Below are 22,394 nucleotides of genomic sequence, written 5' to 3'. Positions count from 1 at the left end.
GGGTGAGTGCCTAGATGGAGATGCAGTTTTTTAGATGTATTGTTAAGCGCTAATGTGTAGGTCCACTGGCAACTTTTACTAAGCAGCAAATGCCTTTAGTTAATGCGGTATTATTAGTTAAGCTTTTAAGCAAACAGCAGCATGTCTGAAGCAGTGACATAGTTAAAATGTCTTTGTGTCTGATGTGTTCATACAGTGTGGATATGATTGTGCCCCTCTAGACAAGGTCACTCTTTGTATTTGCCTCACTAGTGTCAGTAGTTCATTTCATGCTAGCTTGTTTTGGGATTAAGGGAGCTGCTGTCAGAGTTGGAGTACTGGTAACACAGAGTCAAAGACGACACTGGGAAATGCAGTTCAAGAACACAAAACCACTGTCTTCTCACTACAGAAAACAGATAAACAGGAATTTAAGAGATGATCATTTAAAACGTAATAATGTGAAGCAGTGGAGTTTTTTAATTATTAGTGTGCAGAGAAAGCTATTCACAGAAGCCATTAAAGAGGGAAATATACACTAGGCAGCTTAGAACTAAGTGCTTCTGCAAGAGCCATGTCAAACTTTTAAGTCCTTTACTACTCAGGCAGACGTGTTACTGTTCAGTAAATGAATTATTGGTTGGCTGGATCCTTGCCAAAGACAACCTTGCTGTGGAACATGATTGTTAATTAGGTCTAGATGTGCTTAAGGGCTAACAAATGTGCACAAGCACCACACCTCCAACATCCAGCTGAGATTAAACTGTTACTACAGCCTTATCTTTGCTTCCTTTAGTAACTTCACAGAGCCGAACCTGTGACTAACTAAATTAAAATGCTCTGCCCTTTGGCATTAAAAGTGGTTAATGCATGAATCAGTTTAGCCATCTTTCATGCAATGCTAATATTCTGTTTTGCAGCCAGTGGGGAATTCATTTGTCTGTTTAATTTCACAGGTGCCCTTAACGCACTGATCAACAACAAGCGCTGGTTGTGAACAGGCGGCACCATCTGTGTGCAGGGAGTGCCAAGGGCCCTGAAGTATTCGCTCTTTGCCACCGAGCACTAAGACTCCATTAAGAAGTCTGGGTCCATGCATCTTTGGCCATCATTTATTTGGCAAAGGCAATTAAAAAGCTCCCCCCACCCAAAGACAGCATGTGCGGTAGAAGCCACGTCTCCTCTCTTAATCACTGGTAGTAATTAGTTTCTGCAAGCGGTATCATTAGGTATCACCGCTGGCACTGTTGTCACAGCTAGCGCACATCTTGGATGACAAAAGGAGACGGAAGGAATAGAGGAGAATCGCCGCTGTAACAGAGAATCTGGCCGAGTTAGACTCCTGTCCAAAAACGATACAAGGTTGTCCCACGAGAAGCATAATCCATCAAAGTGATTTTTCTTCTCTCGCTTTCTCCTGTCCCCTCCTGTTCTGCCCCCCTGTCTTCTTTGCAACGTAATCATTTTCCTCTCACGGTGTGTGACATTCATAAAGGAGGCTAGTGCTGGACCGCATCTTGCCAAAGTTTGGGATGAGTTTTAGAGGTGTGTCTACAATGTGGGGTTGCCAGAGGTAAGTTACCTTGCTTCTTGGCAGACTTTAACTGTCCTTCCTGCCTATTTCTTTTTCCTCGCTTTGCTTTCTCTCTCTTTTTACCCTTTTGTCCTGCCCATCATTGATCAGGCATTTAAGAGTTGAGTGACTTTAGGAGGCCAAGTTTTCCGTATTTCCAGAGAGCTATACAGAAATTTATAAAGCAGCTAGGAATATAGTCAAAAGTAGTAATTTGAATGAATTAAAATTGTAAAATTGCCTAACCTGTTGTCCAGAATATTAATTCCTGATCTTCTGGTCAGTTTAAGTTTAATTATTAATAATCTAACCCTTCTGACTTCAATCCAATTCAGTTTAGGGCTTTGAAAGTGGGTCTTCGTGACACTTACTAAGCTAAGGAACATCACCAATCTGTCTTTAAGCTACTCTCTAATAAGTTTTAGTTATTCAGCAGGCAAATAATGTCTACAGGGAAATGGAGCTAGAGCTTGTGCTACATTTTCTTGGGTATACAGATCCAAAGGAACGCAGCTGTTCAGTCCCTTAACCACCTTTAGTTTTCAGTAGAAGATCCTTTATTCAAACTTTCTAGGGAACCTCAGAGGAAAGGCTGTTTACTCACAGTCTTCACAAGCATACTAACAAGCTGTCTGAACATACAAACCGTATTATCACACAAGGCTTGGGACTAACCCCCACCCCCCCAGTCCCCATTCCCCACCACACATACACACACATACAACCACCCTGTAGATTTTTGTTTCATTAATGATGCTGCAAAATTTTAGTCTGTTGACATGTGAGGGCAGTGCATCTCACAGCACTTTGTCAAATATGTAGACAGCATTAAAACACACAGGCAAAAAAAAAGAAAAAAAAACAGGCATGGGAAAGGGGGTGGAAAACAAACATCATCTGACAAGTTTGTGGCACATTTGGTTCAGACAGTGTGATTCCCTCTGGATCTAAGAGTGGTAGCGAGGAGAGGAGGTGTGGGAGAGGAAGGCAGAGAGACAGAGTGAACTCTGAGCAATTGTTCTTCCATGTGGAAAGGTGACAAAAGAAAAGTGTGAAAGGGCTCACCAGATACAGGAGGTATTGAACAGAAAGGATGGAGAAAAAGAGGAGGGATGAACAGAAAGGAAAAGGATGAAGGTGAGGCTGTAATACGATTAGAAGGTTGTAAAGATGTTGCACTGTTTGGTACAATCGCTTCTTTAAAAATAACATTTAGATATTTCATGTCTGTTGGGAGAAGTGTTTTGTGTAGCTCCCTAACAAAAAATCCAAAATTCCCTAAAGCTAACATGAGCTGTTGTTTTGGTATTTGTTGCCAGTGTTGTATTCCTGTAGTAAAACTACATGGGAGAGTGTGAAGCACAAATCTCTTGTTTCTGTATGTTTAAGATGCTGAGCCTTGCAAAAAATTTGACACTCTTCAATGTCTTTGCACAGAATTAAAAACAATGTGTGATTTTTCTAATGTAAAATCTTCTTAAGTTGCAGGTAAAAAATGATGATGTAAGGATCGATACGTAGTGTTCTTCTTTGGTACAATGTAATGTCAGATGTTCTGTTCCCTTTCTGAACCAGTTAGTATCAGATATATTAAGGTGTCCCAAAACCAAGGTGCAAGCTACACTGTGATTTTTTATGTACATTTCTAGTATGAAGAAAAACACAGGCGTTGTTCGCACTAATGCCAGCATACTAGAGGCACCACTCACACCAACAGTTGTTGCTTTTCTACTTTGATTGCTCACAGAGGACGCATAGGTATTATGACTGTGCACAGTTTCAAAGATTTCATGCAGACATCTGAATGGAGCCTCACATTCACCTTCTGATGACATCACATAGACGCAAGTGGACATTCGAAAACTGCAGCATTGGTTATTTTTCCTATTTGTTCCAAGTTTTTCACAGGCCATATATAAAACAAAGAAAAATAAATAATCACATAAACAGATTAACAACATAATTCTTGCAACAGTTGTATTTCTTTCAGTATTTTAGAGGTATTTCTTTTGGTGGTAGAATCCACCTGATCCACTGTACAGAGACTATTGTGTTGTAGAAAGCTGAACATGTAACCTACTTTTAGAATAGATAAACTAATGTGCAGACTGTCAAATTTAATTAGTACATTTGCTTTGCGACTGGGACAAATTAAATGGCCCCCTCTGGAAATCTCCAGAAGTTCCCAGTGGCCACTCTCGTATTGGTGATATGTTGCCTGACAAATGGACCGCCTGGGCATGCCTTCAGAGCCGTAATCATGGTTACAGAAAAAAGGGGTGGGATTTGTTAAAAGGGGGTCAGATGCAATACAGAAGTAAAGTAAAAACACAAAACTGTGTATAATTTAATTTGTTAGCCGCACTATGTCCTATGACTATTATTCTATGTTCTATTATTACTTGCAAATATCAGTTTAGATAATCTAACAGTAAGCCACAGCAAGCTATATCTACTCTAATAATAGCTTTTAAATTAAATAATCAAAATGTGATAACTGAAAAGAGTTTTACAAACATTTTTGTAACTGTTAAATTTTCAGAGGCTAAAAAGTAATTGGACAAACTAACATACCTTTCAGATATAAGGCTTGTTTCCTCTCTTGAGATAATTTGCCAGGTGTTTTTTGTAGCTATCTTTAGTCTTTAGTAACTGAAAAGCATGCTCCGCTGGACTGAGATCAGCAATCAAACAACCCTTCAGTGGCCAACTCTGAGGGGTTGTTTTTGCACTCTGCTTTGGGTCATCATCCATTTCCACAGTGAATCACTGTTCAGTCTATTTTGCAGCGTTTGTCTGAAGCTGAGGAGAAAGTCAAGGATTTCTCCGGCCACTTCTATCACATCCTTAATAAAAAGTAGTGGCTCGGTTTCACTTGAAGCCATACATGTCCATGTCATGACATTGCCTCCATCACGTTTGACAGATGATGTGACTTGCTTCAGATCATGAGTTTTTTCTCTGCTTCACTATACTGTTATCTTCCTATCATATCATCTCATCCTCTCACGTTACCCTTGAGTTCATCCGTCCAAAGATTTCTTTCTTTTCCAGAACTGTGCAGACTCTTTCGGCAAAATCTGGTTAGAAAAGTAAACTCTAATCTTTCACTTTTAGCTGTCATCTGTGCTCTTCTGTGTTTTTGAGCTGCCCAGTGCATTCATTCTTTTTCAGTATGGACCAGACTGTTGATTTGGCCCCACTCCTAAACTTTTTTCTCTCTTTCTGATAGGGTTATCATCAATTTCCAGCCTAATGATGGTCTTCTTCACTCGTGTTGACATCTCTTTGGACCTATACTAAGAGTTCCAGTAAACAGCTACCAAATGCAAGTTCAACACTTGGAACCAACTCAAAATACTTTATTTGGTTAATTTGTCATGGAGTGACAAGGGGCCAGCCCTAACCTGGCCATGGAAATGTTTGTCTGCCTACCGTCCGATTACTTTTTAGGCTCTGAAATTGGGGCCTCTACATTTAAACATGGATAACCAGTTAGTGCAATGCTTTTATCTAACCCCTAAAATTTGCACTTTAATTACATCTTGATTACTTTACATAAAATCCAGTGTGTTGGTAGACATAAGCACGCTACATTTACCAAGAAAATATGTGTGATTGTCTAAAATTTTTTGGATCTAACTGTACTCAGGTAAGTCTTTCTGTGTATCTTTCTCACTGTCGTTCTGCCTGTTTCTCTATCACTCGCTAACACATACACACATATGCAGACCTTGTTGTGTCTGCTGGTTGGAGGTGATGCTCCCAGCAGTGGCATATCAGACCATAATGAAAGCTCATTGCCCATGGTTTGGCAGTGTGGACAAACACTCTTTCCATTCCCTCCTTCACTCGTCCACACACATCCTGAATCACAAACACACAGTGAGAAACGCTTAAGTGGGTGAGTCAGACCCGCGCTCTTCCTGTGTCTCACACACATGAACACTCACCCAGGAGAGACGAGGCAAACAGCAGAGCCCCTGCCAGGTTATATGGAGGGACAGAGTGTTCTGAGTTACTGCACAGTGCAGCCACTCTCCACGGCAGCACCATACAGAGTCCATAAAGCATGATGGATGGCCTATCATCATTTACCTCTTTGGTGACTTCTCAATGCTGTCACACCCCACCAAGCACATGCAAGAGAGGTGAGACACACCAAAGCAGACAGGCAAGCAAAAGGCAGAGCCTAACGACAAAAACAAACAAACAAAAAAAGGCAATGCGGACAAAATGATGCTAAAATGAGCATTACAGAGAGCGATGCAGGCAGGCGGGGAGTGAGAAGGGGGAGAAGAGTTAAACAGAGAGATGGATGAGGGAGCATTTTTGATGTTTGCTTGAATTAATGCACACTTAGTTGCATAAGCAAACAGTCGCACACACAGACACGCAAGCACACACCACCACAAAAGAAGTGAACCATCCCCTGTCCCTTCTCTCCTTTGATGACAGCACCCCACACACGTAGAGGCTGTATTTAGAGCATGCAAAATCTACTGTCTCCTCCACTCTTCTCTCTTCTCCTCCTCCTCCTCTCCATCCCACAGCAGAGGGGAGCAGGAGGAGGAGAAGAGGGAGAGAGCGAGGCAGATACAGAGAGAGAAAAGAATGAACACCAGATGCAGCGAAATGACACACTGATAGTTTACATGTCAAAGCGGGTGAGACATCAACAATGGGAGAAGGAAAAAAAGAGAAAAATAACGGCTAGAACAGTAAATAACTTCCATGAGAATGAGTGCAGCCAGAGAGCCAGAGGGGGCCACAAGGCTCACAGCCTGCACTGCAGGCTGGATAGTAAAACACCGTGCAGTGGGTAAATCTGAGCTCTTGTTCTGTTTCGACGTTGGGAACCTGAGGCTTCAATTTACTCGGTTGTGTTTCAGTCAAGTGTGCCATATATTGCTAATGTATAGGGACCTCCAGTGATGAGGTATGGCACTTGCGAAAAGCAGTGGGGCAGAAATGTTGGCTGTATGTTTAAAACTCCAAAATACTAAAAATAAACTCAAAGCTACTTTGGCAGCCAACTTGATATTATTAATTAAGCTATTAGGCTAAAATAACACATAAATTTTCATTTAAGAACAAGTATCTTAAAATACAAACAGATCTCATTGTCACACATTTCCAGAAATAATCTCTGTGCACTCATGCTCACGTAAACACATATCAGATGCCATGCTGCCATGCTGCTCACAAAAAAGTTGCTGTCGCTCTTCACGCCAGCTGCTGCTGCCGTTCATATAGAGTTACAAAAGACATAACAATAATCTGCCCCTACCAAACAGAAAACGGCTCATGTGAACACAATCAGACTGAAACATGAAGCTCAAATAAAATAGCAGTTCTGTCTGATTGAATTGAAGGCATGCAACTGTTTTAACGGGCTGGGCTCCAGCATTGCGAAACAACATTAGGCTACCTGGAAATGGCAGGAAGCTTGTACTGCACATGTTTTATTTAAAAAGTGTTGGAAGGGGTTAATGTGCTTAACAGGTGCTCGCGGGTCTTAAATTATTGTCAGTGTTTTGATGCTAAGTGAATGAATCCTCACCGTGTTGCTGCACTGAGCACTGGAAGAAAATATTTTCACTAGACATCCAACCTTCATAGACACAGAAAGATAGAAAGCATAAGAGAGAGAGCGAGCGAGAGAAGGAGGGGGTCTGCCTCTCTGGACAGTGCCTATTGATCGCCACCCGGCACACATCACCACAACTTTCACAAATTGCTATTGAGAAGTGACCTGTAATGCAATTACTGGCCAATCCGGGGCCTTGGCTGCTATCAATTATTAAAAGCTGCCTGAGTCGTGGCCCGCTATGCTGTCTCAGCTGGTGCGTTGTGTCATTATCACATCTGCCGGCCACCAGCTCACCAGCTGCTTCAGCGGAGTTGGGAATAAGATTTCCGAGTGCCACTTCGCACTCTGCGGAACGTATCAGAGGATATGGGCCAAACGAAGAAAGTGAAATTGCCACATTATATATTCCAACGGCTACAGCGGAGGTGAGGTGGTGAAGGTCACGGAATAAAATGGGTTTTGTTTTTTCCTTTGCACATTTCCACTGAGCATGAGAATGGTATTTACAGAAGGGTAAAGCCCTCTTTGTGAAATCTGTGTGGTTACTTTATGCTTCATAAAAACTTTTCTAAGTAGAAAACAACATTAATATTGCAGCGTGGTACCACTGGCTCCTAGTATTAAAAACTTTTAGTACTGTAGTCAGTGCGAGTAACAAACCAATGGGCAATGTTTCCATCCACAATCCAACACTTTTATAATTATTTTCCACATATTTCTGCTTCACTTTGGTAGCTTTTCGGAAGTTATTATGAGAGATTACATCAATGATAGAAGGAGTGCATGATGATTGCACTTGGCCTTGAACTGGCAGCAATTTTTTCTAGATGTTTTCATTATAAAAGGCCTTGTTCAAACTGGGCTTTTTTTTCACTGCAATCACAGTGAAATTATTTATTGGCTATCTCGTTCACTGTAAAATACTGTTACCGAAGAAATCGAATCTAGAATGCAACTTAGCATCAATTTTTAAACACTCGAACAACTTTATTCCAAAAATTCTATAAAGCCATTTTGGAGAACGAGTCAAGACTAATGTTCATTTCGAGACTTCAAATAAAATAGAAAGACTTAAAGACAATTAAGCTCAGCAAGCTTTCATTTTATAACAGCAGTTGGTCTGCTTGAGGAAAAAAAAAAAAAAAGGGAAAGCGCTGATTAACAGAAAGGGCTGATAAAAAGATGCAGAGCACAGTGGGCTTCACAGTAAAAGCTCCAAGAGCGCTGTAAAATCTCAGGAAAAAAAGAGAACACTGAATGAAAATGTTTGCTGCTGTTTAAAAGCATCTGCTCTGCCCCACATTAACAACTGAGGTAGGACAGACTAGTCGCTGGTGCTTGACAGAAAGGATAGGTGTGCAATGCGAACTGTAATATCCTCCAATGATCAATAAAACACCACTTTAATAGATAAATTATATTGTAGGCGTGACTGATTTATTGCATTTTATTGTTTCCAGTTATCTTTCCACTGTTCTTCAACATTTAATGTGCATGGTAAATTACCTGAACAAGCCACAATAAAAGAAATCAGACAACACAGCACTCGCTGGTGTGGAAAGACACATTGTACTGTATGCGTGAGGAGGCTTGAGAGCATGAAAAAGACAAATAGATATAGCAGTGTGACATACAGCTATTCGGGGGAAAAAAGAAGTCCCTGTCCTGGCAGGAAATTTCAAAGCAGCTGGAGTCAGGCGAACTCAATACAGCAGCAGCAGCAGGAGGTAAAACTATGACAATGGCAGAATGACTATCACAACCAGCTTATGGAGACACTTAAATCTGTGAACTATATGCACACCCAGCGCTGAAGCCAAGGCGCACACTGGTTAGGATGCTATTACAGTGGGGTTTTTTTTTTTTCTTTTTTGAATAGCTCCAGCTGCAGCAGCCTCCACTTCTGTCCTCTCCCCAGCGACAGTCACAGTCACTGCCAGCTTTGTATCTGTAAGCAAGTTCATGGCTTTGAGGGTTTACAAAACAATTCCAATCAAGCAAGAACTGGATGTGTGATTTCTCTGAACAGTAACTTGGGCATCACAGAGCGTTTTTTTTTCTCTCTCAAGATTTTAAAAGTGAATAAACTGCGGCTGGATATATATATATATTTTTAAAAAACCTCTTTTCACTTTGGTGAGTGCAAGGAACAGCCTGAAAATGCCAGTTGTGACATTAGCACTTGTAAATGCTCAGTGGAGCAGGCTGTTGAGGACGAAGACTCATTGGTGCGCTTTAAGACCGTGCTTTCGCGGATCAATACAAACTCGAGGAAAAGACAAGATGATTTCAGACTGTGACAGGAGCTTGAGCCAGCTATAGACTGAGGCGCTGGAAAAAAAGAGCATCCCACTTCTAAAATTTCTGAAGTGGGGGACATGCTTTTAGTCTAAATAATGGTACCTCTTAAAGGTGTTTAGAATCTCTCAGACAGTTCAAGCCATTTCGTTGGAGAGCATATCACGGGTTTTAAAGCTGCTCTTGGCTGAGGTCTTTCTTTGTCTTCCTCATCATTTCCTGATGATTCATACGGCAACAAACTTGAGTCAACACATGTCACGATGATGATTGGCAATGGGGCTGACTGGAACAGTTACACTGGCGAAAACCCAAACTGGATTAGCAATATAATGCTACATGTGCTGCAGTATGGCTCAGTAGTAAAAAAAAACCCTTAAAACGGAAAGAAAAAGTGCATAATTTCACATATGGATCATCAGTCTATTGACCCAGCAGGTAGCATGCACCACCTCTGAAATTAGTTGGCTTATTGGACTACAGTGAACTACTGCCTCGAGACAGATAAATTTTTCTCATTTGTACAATCTGCTCAAACTCCACTTGGCAATGGGAGGTTGTAACATCAGGCCTGGAGCCCAATGATAATGGGACCATTCAGACTTTATATGACAAAAGATGGTGTGTAGGCATGTAATGATCTTTGTTGCAATTATGGCACCATTCATGCTTTACTCCTTAAAGGGGTTCAGCCAAAGCCATCCTATATAAGCCAAAAGTATGCGGACAACCAAACACCACAACCATATTAAAAAAAAAAGTTCACTTCAATTTATGGTTATATGCTAGATTTTGCTTGCGGCAGGTGTAGGGCTAAAAAAAAAAGCTGAAATGACGTCCCACCCTGTTCGTAACAACCTAACTGCCAGAAGAATAGCGGACACTTTAAAGGTGAGGAAGATTAAAAATTGAAACTAGGAGGCAGGAGAGAGGTGCAGCCTTGTCTTTCTCACCCACAGCAATGACATGGATGTGAATGTGAGACTGTCGGAAGATCTGGGGTGAAGGGTTTTTAGATGCTGCTCAACTGTCAGTCAATCACTTTGGTTGGATTGGCTTATACAGTAGTGGCAGCTTAAGCCCGTATGGACATAGCTCCATGTAGTTCAGGGCACAAATCAATCAGTTAATCAATCAAAACCAAAACTAATGGCATTATTCTGCTGCTCTGTTAGCCGCCATTCTTCAGTGGAGGTTGAGCTGGGAACCCGGCTGCAGGAATATGGGCCTGTTTCGGCACAGGAACATTATCGTTACTGGTGTTTGGGTGATAAGGCCTGGCGGACAGAGACTTTTTCAGTTCATCCCAAAGACATTTATGGAGTTTAGCAGTTATGTTTTTCCACAACAAACCATGAACAATGTCTTTTTGGCCCTGGCTTTGGGACATTGCTCCATTGAATGACAGAAGGCGACGATCCCAAGCTACTGCCAAAAAGTTTGACCCACGCTATTGTCCTAAATATTATTGTATGCTGAAGCATCAAGACTGAAACTGAGAGTGTAATCCAAAGAACAAAAAGCCACAGAGCATAAAAAACAGACTATAGCACCTCTAAAACGTAAATTGTTAGAAATAAGAACTTACAAAATTAAGTTTTTCAACAAACTGAAATCTCTGTTTACCTCTGAATTTATTACAAACACTATTTACAGAAAGTCTTTCTGCTTTTCTACTGTCTGTTTGGGGAGACTCATTTAAATTTTTATTGCAGGCTTATGACCTGCCAGATTCCGGCTGCCTACCGCCTCACTTAAAAGCTTTGCTCTGGTGTGGACGCTGGGTACAGTCTACTGTTTCTTCATCCAGACTACTGCCAATGCATGCTGCTATTTTCTTTTTCATCTTAGGCAATGTGAGACTGAAATAAGTTGCTCATTATGTCTATGAGTTGACTAAAATCTGTATGTGCGTGTGTGTGTGTGTGTGTGTGAGGAGAAGTCGTTTCAAGCTAAAACTTGCTTGTGCATCACCCCGGCATTCTTTCAATGACTGTGCATTCATTAAATGGAGCACCTTATGGGGCAAATTGTTTTCTTTTGGATAGGGGTGATTAGGATAGTTGATGAGGTGATAGCTTGGGGAGAGAGCGGGGATATTTTAGCTCCAGGGTCTGTGGCATTATTCATGTGGACGTGTAGCTATGCCTCCCGCACGCTGAGCCATAAATCTAAATCTACAAGAAGGACTGAACTACAGTACTTGTACACAAATCATAACTGAGCACCACCAAAAACCCCGCCATCCAAACACCTCTTCACCCATGTCACCTGGGGAGCTTGGCAGTTATTGACCAATGAGGGCAACTTATTGAGAAAAAGCTGCCATGAAACTGGGTCGCAGGAGCCAATCAATGGCATGGATTTTTTTTTTTGCCTTGGCATTATCTCGACTGAGAGCAAGGACTGAAAGCGGGGGTGGTGGTGGGTGGGTTGAAAAAGAAACAGACACAAATCATTCGGTATGGAGGCACCCCGACTATACCTCTCCTTTCACTCCCTCCATCCACCCACTCTTTCCAATCTGCCATCATCCACCCCTTCCTCTTTCCTCCATCCTGCTATTCATTTGCTTTCCTGTGATTTCTGTTGTTTGTTTGCCCCTGGGCTGAAAACTCTGTGTGTTTATGTGTGTGTTTGTGTGTGTGTGTGTGTGAAAGCGCTCTGAAATGACGCATTGATTCACAGTGTTCTATATTTTCTCATCTGGCTCACTATTACAGTGAGAGTCAATCGACGCCGTATTTCTCTCACTCTCTTGCTCTCTCTCTCTCTTTTACTTTCTCCCTATTTCTTTCGCTCTCTCTGTCTTTCTGTGTGTATCGGAGTATCATGTTTTTGAATGGAAGTGCTTATGAGGGGTGTTGTATTGCAGTTACAAGAGAAGTGTTTGGAGTGTGAGTGCATGTGTGTGGGGCGTTTTGTACCTGTTTGTGTGTATTTGTATGCATTATTTTCTAACTTTGAGCTCAGCGTTATGTATGCGAGAGTGCGAGCTCCCTCTGTGCCCTGTGTGGGGGGCACTTGGTAGTGCACTGGCCCATATATATATATATATATATATATATATATATATGTATATATATATACACACACATATATATATATGTATGTATGTCCTTTCTGCGTGTGTTGAGGGTGTTAGTGTTTTTATGTTTGCCAGAATCTGCTGGCGAGTCTTTGTGCAGTGTTTCATGAGCACATGTGCTAGTGCTAGCGCTGCAACTCCACCCCGTGACCCACACGTAAATGCACACCCGCATGCACGTGCGCACACAAGAATACATCTTCCCACTCGTGAGGGCTCTTCTTTTGCCAGAATCAATACAGGAGCTTTTTAATGTTTCTTGCCATAGTACGAGTCTGAAACTGGAGCGCAGGATCATAACTGTGGCAGTCAGGGCCTGGCGTTTGGGACGCGCCCCCCCCCCCCCCCCCTTTTTTTTTGTTCTGTCCATTTATGTGCTTGTTGTCTGTTTAACTCAAAAAAGGGAAAATCTTTTTCACAGGCATATTTCCCATTATGTTGAAAATGTAGCCATATTGAACAAGAATTGTCAAAATCTGGAACAGTCATAACTACATGGTACGTTTGCATTTATGGTAACTGTGAAAGCTTACCGTAACGCTAAACTGCTGCAGATGGCCTGCTGTTTCACGTGTAGATCAGTATTTTTCTCATGGTGTTGATTAATAAAATTCTGACACAGCAGACCCACACACTGTGGTACTCATGCCTAAAACAGTGCCTAAAGTGCCTGCAAAATACACGCTTTGTAGTTGAATGTCAACAAAAAAATATTAAATTTAACTGATTGCTCAATCAAGTTTGAACATCAAAAGCAAACTGATACACTTTTTACCAAAGCGTTTGCTTTTTGAACCAAAAATAAGACTATTATATACAACACAATAATCAATAGCAGTCATTTCTTGCTCCATGACCTATTGACTGTTCAGTGATCCATCCACGCTTCAAGAGAGTCTTTCACTCTTTACTTGCTGACTTTGCTCCCTTTGCACTGCGTTGGTTTATCATTCAAATACTGGATCCATGTCTTGAATATTTTGAATGTTCAGCAGCGCTGGCTTCTGTGTCACTTGTCAGTAGAGCTGATTTAATTACGCTAGCAGACACATATTCTCCATCAGCATAATCCTGTGTACCTGTAGTTTGTAGTGCTATAATGGAATGAGCAATGTGAAAACAATTTGTCATCTATCACCAGTAGTACAATGTCAGCGTCACTTTAACATCAGTATTTCTGCTTGTCACTTGTTTACCCAAAGTCTCTCCTGACACTGCACCCGCTCGGTCGCGCGCACACGCACATGCTTACGCTCATGTGTGCGTGCACATTCACATCAGGCATCCCTTAGTACTTTGTCTGAGCTACACCAACAGCCTACAGCCATGCTTACAGGGCATTTCCACTAGGAAGTCAAATCCCCTCTTCTCTCAGCTCACCTGGCAGCACGGAAAGAAAAAAAAAAAGGACGGCAGAAAACTTTTTAAATGTAAGAGCTGGGGAGCAACTTTGACGGAAAAAAGCGCATCAGGACACAAAGTGAAGGGGAAAGAGGCTTTAACAGGGTAGAAAGGAGATTTCATTTGCCGGGTTTTGGTTGTGTTGGCCTGTGAGTGGGGGGATTGATAGAGGATAGAAGGAGAGCGAGTGAAGAAGGTAGGTAGGAAGAAAAACAACACTGAATGAAGGAATGGAAGTAAGAGGGTGTAGCCGTGCGCCATAAAACGTCCCACTGCCTTTCCCAGGGCCAAGTCCTCGCTCTATTTCTAATGAACTCATTTATTCTGTTTTGCTGGATTTACCTTCACCAGCAACAAAAGACAGTCTCCTGGTCTGCCTGTCTGAATTCTCTGCTTCAGGGTTTGTTAAACATCTAGGTCTGTCCTATAGCCTGCCTGTGTTTATCTAGCTCTCGCCATAGGTCAAACACAGACTGTCCTAAACTGCCAAAGGCATCTCTAATTGGCATCTTCCTTCTAAAAACAATATTAATTACAAGTGACTGGTTACAGTAATTTGCTGGTGATGCATTTCTATGTAGCATGTGAAGCCAAACATAGTCCCTTCAAGATGGAAAGGCAGAATCCTCAAAAAATGTTTTTGTGAACCACATATTCTGGTCTGTGTCAAACAATAGCAACAAAGGCAAAAACATCAATCGGCAGCACACTTTGTGTGAACACAAAATCGCATTCTGGTTTTGGCCAAATATTTAATCTCTCCTCGTGTCTCTGTCTCTCCCTCCCTCTTTCTTTCTGAATAATATGCCACTGGGAAGTAAAAAAAAAGAAAAAAAGACTGAGAGCACGGATCCCCACTCCTCCGCTCTTCTTGACTGCACGTCTGTGATGTCATAATCACTCACATCAAAGGCTGTGCGCTCAACACGGCGACTGTCAGCTTCCCTGGAGGCGTCATTAAAAACGAACAGAGCAAACCGAGCCAGGCCTGACAGAAACGCATCAAAACTTCCTAAGACTCACACACACGCACACATATGCGTAGCTAATGCCGACTATGCATCCATGTTCACGCTCACACTCAGGCATCGGGGAGCATGCACGTACTAATCAAAGCGTGTGACAGAGACAGACACATGCACACAACACACATATGTAATAATAAAATCATGTGTGCGCCAAGGGAAGAGCTCACATTGCTGATAAAACCCTCAGACTCGCATGCGCACACTACTACAAACTGAAAATCTGCATCTTCTCTGTGACAAAGTGAAAACTTCCTCATCCTGTCATGCAAAAATAGAAGTCGAGCATTCAGACGCGCATGTTTTGCTTCCAGCTGCATGTGCGTGTGAACAGCAGCGGCCGCAGCACGTGGACGGACATCTGTCGTAAAAGATGTGCTCTCTTGATATGCATTCACAATGCACTCCTGTTTCGCTGCCAGCCTGGGACTTAATGCAGAGTGTGCACATAAATGTAGAAAGAGTCTACATCTACCAGATTTTCATTCCTCTTTCCTTCTCTCCGTCTATCTCTCTACACACTTGCCCACACACATGGGCGCATGCACACGCACAGACACACACTCATTTACACAAACTGGAGAAAGGACTATAAATAGTATGCCTATGATGTGATGCCGTGTGGTTTATCCCTATGGGTTTGTGTATGTGTGACTGTCAAAGTGAAGAGAGAGGGAGGCAGTGAAAGGAGAGGGGGGGGGGGGGGGGGGGTGGCAGATGAAAAAAAAGATCTTTAAGAGAAAGAAGTGTGGTGTATAGCCAGTGATAAGCACTACATGGCAGGCATGGCAAAGACAGAGTCTCCTCTTTGATCTGAAATAAATATAAGTCATTATATGCTAAAATGAGCATCTGTGTTTGTGTGCGACTGAATCCAAGACGTGTTTATGTAAGATTTCGCTTCTGGCTTGGCATGTCTTTTCTTGTGTGCGACTTACTCCTGGCAGGGTCTTCTGCTCGTGCAATGCATTCTGGGCTTTCAGGGCTGACTCTCTGGCACAGTAGGTGAGGAAGGCACAGCCTGAAATACAGCAAGAGAGAAAGACACAATTATGTTATGTGAACTGGGGACAGAGGAGAGACAGCTACGGGAGGGGGATGCACCAATCATCAGCAAATAGCTAAAAACAACACACACACACACACACACACACACACACACACACACACACACGCACAACCACACGGAGTAAGCCTGCAGCCATAGCTCTGAAACTCTGTCTACATGGCCGCAGAGGGAATTTGTTCGTGCTTGTGTGTCCACAATAAACAGCATTTCGGTGACTGAACAAATTGAATATTTCTGCGACCGCGAATGCAATCCACTTGCATGCAGAAGGGAAATAAGTGGGACTAAAATTTGCGTCAACGTGTGACGATTTGTGTATTCTGTTGCGCGAGAGCCACCATGCCCACATCAAATCTGACTGAGCTTTCTCCCTGGCAGCCTGAAATAGCAGTTATCCATTCGTCCATCGCACTCTTCTGGCTGTTGTGACAGGGATAGACAGCCTGACAGCTTCTTTCTCTCTCTCTCTTACCCACCCTCCCTCTACTTTACTCCCTCCACTCTTCATTTCTCCATCTCCCTGCTCCATATGTTCCAAGACTACCCACAATCCTCGGTTTTGTTAGCACCTGGGCTGACATGTGGGGGTGGAGAGAAGATGGAGACGCAGGAGGCAAGGAAGAAGAAGCCGTGGGGGAACGTGCGCGCTGTTCCCTTGCCACCCCCCGCTGACAGTGAGGCACACACCACTGTCAGAGAGCTGACAAACTGTCAATCTACAGATCAAGCCTAATGATTCATGTGTTTGACAGATTAATAAAACGCTCACAGAGACAATTGCACAATAGGTTGATGCGCAATTTGAGCTCATACTGTACGCACAGGTATTTTGGGTGTTTGCTCACATCCAGGTTGTGGGAAAAATGTAAATATTCTTCATTTACACTCATTTCAGTCACAATCAGGGAAAGAACCAAATGTGCACAATTAGCCTTTGGACTTGTTGCATTACAATATCTGGGAATTTTCCAAAAAAGCGATTATAGAGGTATTCAAAATCATTATATCACAGCAGCAAGAAAATATTTCATAGTGCATATAATATATTTATTGTTATTGCTGTTTCCAATCTGTAAGAACAAAGGTACATAGTTTGTTTTGAGAACATCAGCACCTAAGTCTGAGATGATTATCATAGACCCCTACTTACAGACCAAAGACCAAAACACAGTGCATTTTAAATAATGCACCCCCTTCTCGAAGCTCTTTGTCCTTTTTAAATACTGGGGGCTATTTGTTGTTGAGGGTAACATCATGTACAGTATGTGGAAGGAGAGCAGCTTCCATCCTCTCTGCTCTGTGTCTTTAACCCCAGGTCGCCCTGATGGTGGGACCCCAGGGAGCTCTGCTTGTTGGTGTTTTTAATTAACGTGCCTCTCTCTCATTAGGCGAAGTGGGAGCTGGCCGCTGACAGCTTGGCTACCTCCTTGTCCTCTCCGGGCCTGTCGTGTTAGCACTACATGCCGTTGCTGTCCCAAAGGAAGGACACGCAAGCCTCTGATTCACACGTCTGACGCTCATTCACATGTTTGGAGCACAGTCACCTACAGCAATCAGCGTATTCAACATAGGAAGACGTACTCCTTTGGCTTACTTTAAGCAAGAACAGAAATGCAATGTTAAAAATGAATTTTTACTCACAAAATACACCTAAGTAGCAAAAGCTAAAATACTCATGATGACATTTTACATTAACATTTTTTAATTATTAGCAGTGTGTGAATATGTAACATTGCGATGCAGATATGGAGATTATTTCATATTTCAGCTAAACAGTTTGCTCCAGAGGTTCCCAGAAAGTTTTGACTGTTTCACACCCACAGTGATGAATTGCATTTACTGTATATAGAACAGAATGTGCAACATTATAAGACAGGCTGCATAATGTTAGTTATGTATTTGTTTGCCTGCAAAGACACTTTGGCATGCAGAGTGGAGGAACTAGGTGATCTAATCACCAATAAAATACACCACTTAGTATTTTATTCCCAAACAAAAACAAAATGTAAATCTATTTTATTTATGAAATCATAATTTCCATTTATTCAAATGCACCTGCCTTCCCCACATTTTATAATCTACCCAATCACAACAGCAGATGTAACTCTGAGAGTAAAAGCAACCAAAGACATGCTGGATTACTACATATTAACCCGTGTGATCACTGTGCATTTTGTACATTAAAACTTAACCTGGAAATAGCTACATATTATAGCTGTCTCGTATTAAGTAGAGCATACTGTAATATAGAAGAAAATGAAAGATGTGCTAAGCACATTTATTTAGATCCACTCACGTATGAGAGATGGATGCTCTAACATGACTAAATACACAAACACATACGCATGCACGCCAACACACACATGAAAAGTGACAGTCAACAAATGTTCAATTTATCATCATTGTCACAAGTCAGATGCTGGCAGCAGCTCTAGTATCTGACTAAGATCCATATTGGCCCAGGAGAGAGAGATAAGCTGTTTGTTTCTGCTGTCAATGCTGCCAATTTGGTTTCCCATCACTTCAAATTCAAATCAACAGCAGCGCAGAGGGGGATCTGAGAGAATGTATGTGTGCGTGTGTGTGTGTGAGAGGAGAGGAGAGGAGAGAGAGAGACGATGGAAGATGGAAAGAAGGGCAAAAAGAAAGAGGGGGAGGAGAACAGCAGAGAGGAAAAACAGAACAGCGAGGGATGCTCGGTAAGAGACGGAGAGGGAGAGAGAGTAGATAAGATCACCTAGCTTCTGTGAACACCATCCCCCTGTGTCCTACACTCGCTTCTTATCTCAACTGCAGCAGACACCCTAAAGGGACACACACCCACTGAGAGGGAGAGAAACAGAAAACGAGCGAGAGACAGCGAAAGAGGGAGGGAGGGAAAGAGAGAGAGAGAGAGAAATATGGGGAAGGAAATGAGAGAAGATGAAAGAAAGCAGCAGGGGAATGGTGGAGGCTGAATACTTTCTGGTGGAGGAAGAAGAAAGAAATCTGCCATCACCAGACCTTATTTAAACGACAGCTGTGTTGGACCACATGGAGCTTTGACCTTGTTGATTTGGAAAACCCAAATTTGATGAGCTGCCTTTGCCAATGGGTTGCCCAACAAGTTGCCAATGGGACTGATTCATTGTTTGTTTAAACATTCTGTTGTAAAAGATAACTCAACGAGGAGGGATCATTCATACCAAAGAACATTATCCTGTATATACATTATATATGAATCTAGAGGAGTTTAGCGATTAGATACCGATAATGCAACATAGCAGAGCGGTGTCCTGAACAAAAGTAGGAAATGGGACAGGACCCCAGAGTCTAGATGCTGGTGATGGAGCAGGGTAAGCAGATGGCTGATGGAGACTTCGTGTTACTCTCTGATTATCCAGGATGAGGTGGAGATGGAGCGGAATGCAAAGACAGTTGAAAGGCAGGAAGACAGAAGAGCTATGTGCAGAGAGAATAGGGATGGTGGACTGATCGTCTTGGATAAGAGGGCAAGAAAATCATTGGACCGCAAAGTTGCAGTGACTTTGACAGTAAAGTGGAAGTGGGAAAGTGGCAGTGAAGAGGAGAATTGCTCAAACATGTAATGCGCACATTTGAATGGAAACAGATTCTCCTTATTAAGCTAAGCTTCATTTCAATGACTGATGCCGAGTATCAAGTCAGGACTTTGGCTAACATTACCCCCGATTTGAAACGAGTGCTTCAATCCAACTTGTGTTATGCAAATCAGATATTTGATTTTTTTGGGTTATATTTTAGCTCATGAGGAGCTAAGTGCTGTAATCTGTTGCTAACTTTTTTTTAAATAGAAGGAATCCACACAACCTTTCCTGGTTTTGAGGATGTGGTATGTTACATGTAGACGTACATATGTTGCCATTTCATCCAATCTAACAGTTTACCTCGTTAGTAAGTAGCAACATAGATTTATCAGTTCACCAGTCCATTCTGATCCACTTATCTAATTCAGGGTCCCAGCTACTATAGACAACCACACCTATGGGCAATTTAGAATCACCAATTAACTCCACCAACTGTGTGTCTTTGGACTGTGAGAGCATGCCAGAGTAACTGGAGAGAACTCATGCGACATTGGAAGAACACGCAAACTCCACACAGAAAGGCTCAGGACAGATGGTGGATTTGAACCCAAGACCTTCTTGCTACGAGGCACCAGAGCTAACCTCCATGCTATAGCAATTCGAACAAATGTTAAACAAATACTAAAAATGTATCTATATGCTACTTCATTATTTATTTTTTAATAACTAAAGACTGTCGACATATTTAACGTGTAAACTGGGTGTAAAGGTAATTAAAACCCTCAGATTCCCAGAAACAATATAGCGACCGTGATCTCTGTGACATCCATGGCCCAGGTTGGGGACACACCATTCTTCAAATTCTCCTTTGAAACTAATTATAATCCTACTAAAATTAAAAGGACTAATGAATTAGTGCTCAGCACTGTTACCGGACACATGAATCACTTTTTACCAGCATACACTGCCTGATGCCACCCAAGACTAAAAAACTTGAGGGACAATGTTATTGTACAGAGTTCTCTAATTATCTTCTGCCTATTAATTCAGGGATTGTAAAAGGCGGACATAAAAAGTTCCCTCCTCTCGCTCTCCCTCTCTCTCCCTCCTTTTATTCCCAGCTACAGATGAGGAGAAACTCCCAGTGATCATTTAAATATTTCAGAACAACTTGGTAAGAGCCTAAAAAGAGTCAATAGCATTAAAAAGCTTTATCCACGGCACAGCTGAAATCCCTGGAACTCTGCCTTGAAAAACTTTGGCATGAAACTTTGTTTGAGGCTGTCCAATTTCAGTCAGTCAATAGAAATCTCCACGTCTCCCCCTACCTCACTTCTGTTAGCACTTATCTTCACCTGAAAGGGTTGACCAAGGACAGACTTTGCTCAATAAACAGAGGAATGTTTTTTTTCTCCTTTTTAAAAGATTGACCTTAAGACAAGAACGTTCTGACTGGATTTCTGTGAGTGCTGAGGCTTAGATAACGCTCTTCAATTCACTCTTGAAATGGGTCAGAGTAAAGACAAAAATTCTTGACTTATTGTGTTCAGAGAAATGGCATATAAAGCCTTGGTCTTTTAGTCGTATGGTGAAAATGAGTAGCACTGAGTGCAAAAGTGGAATACTAATAAGTGTTATATTAAAAGAGTTTCTCAACGATACAGTTGCCCTTGTACTGCTGTAACTGGGACACTCGGTATGAGCCATACAATTGCTATTCAGTCTGTATCTGGTTTTCAAATGCAATAAAATTAAAAGAGTAAAGTTAATACTTGCAATGCAAAGGAAAAAAACTGCTTTAAAAAAATAAAAAATAAACACAGCTATTAAAACCATGTCTCTATAGCTATATTCCCATCTTATCTTTATTCGCTGCAGAATCATTCTCGCCATTTCTCTAATGCATATGTATACAGGGAAATGTTTAGGATGACTTAAAGTGGCAGACTTGAGAAAAAAAGAAAAAAAAGTCACATATCTCCAAGTAAATCTGATATCGAAACGTAAAAGCCCAGACAAGCCCCCTCACTTTTGGTTCTGCGAGGAATAGTAATTCAATAAAGTGAGCAGCAGCCGCTCATATCCCCTTCACCTTTGCTGACCTTTCAGATCATTACTCACCAAGGAAGAAAGAGACAGAGGATAGAGGCTATTTTAGGGGACACAGCCAAGGTCTCCGGGAACACGCCAACTTTCTCCTGTATCGTCTTAAAATCTTTAATTGGCTGCTGTAATCGCTGATTAAATGAAAAAAAAAAAAGCACTTTGAAGCCCACAGTACGAGCTCAGAGAACAGAACTGAGTGTACGAGTGGAAAAAAATAACTCAGTTGCTCAAATTGAGCATCTTTTTTTTTCACTGCGTGAAAGAGGCCTTAAAAATTCAGGAGTTGTTTCAGGGGACGAATGAATGTTGGTCTTGATTATGATATTATTTCAGCAGAGTGAGGCAGAACTAAGGGGCAGTGTTATGAAAGAGGAGGTGAATTCATTTGTAATAGAGTGTAATAGCAGTCTCAGCTCTCCCATAGGCAGCTATATGCAGATCCCTCAGCCCTCTCTTTGGGGGGAACTGGAAGAATCCATAATATAGAAACGCACAACAAGCGTACCACTGAGGGAAGCAGAGAGCAGGAATAGATAGAGCAAATGTTAATAACCAGGTGATGGATGAATCTCTGAGGGACGGCACTTCTGTACGTCTGTTATATTTTTTTCCATTCTTAAAAGTGCAGGACATAGTCATTTTGAACAATAAAGGGGACTCCGGTTGTAACTAAATTACTTTTGGAGATGAGGATATGAAGATCGTAAAATAAAAGTC

At 41.9% G+C, this 22,394-nt stretch overlaps 1 protein-coding gene across 16 annotated transcripts in view; it reads right to left on the bottom strand.

The window, feature by feature from the left end:
- celf4 (CUGBP, Elav-like family member 4) overlaps positions 1-22,394 on the bottom strand; it is a 91,359-nt gene that overhangs the window by 53,658 nt on the left and 15,307 nt on the right. For all 16 annotated transcript variants that reach the window (XM_082532290.1, XM_082532302.1, XM_082532299.1 and 13 more), the window contains exon 2: positions 15,896-15,978. In XM_082532290.1, the coding sequence (XP_082388416.1) occupies positions 15,896-15,978 (83 nt within the window). The remainder of the gene's footprint in view (positions 1-15,895; positions 15,979-22,394) is intronic.

Source organism: Aulonocara stuartgranti (assembly GCF_965226115.1).
Source record: "Aulonocara stuartgranti genome assembly, chromosome: 5".
Classification (NCBI taxonomy): domain Eukaryota; kingdom Metazoa; phylum Chordata; class Actinopteri; order Cichliformes; family Cichlidae; genus Aulonocara; species Aulonocara stuartgranti.
This window is presented reverse-complemented; position numbering and strand designations above follow the sequence as displayed.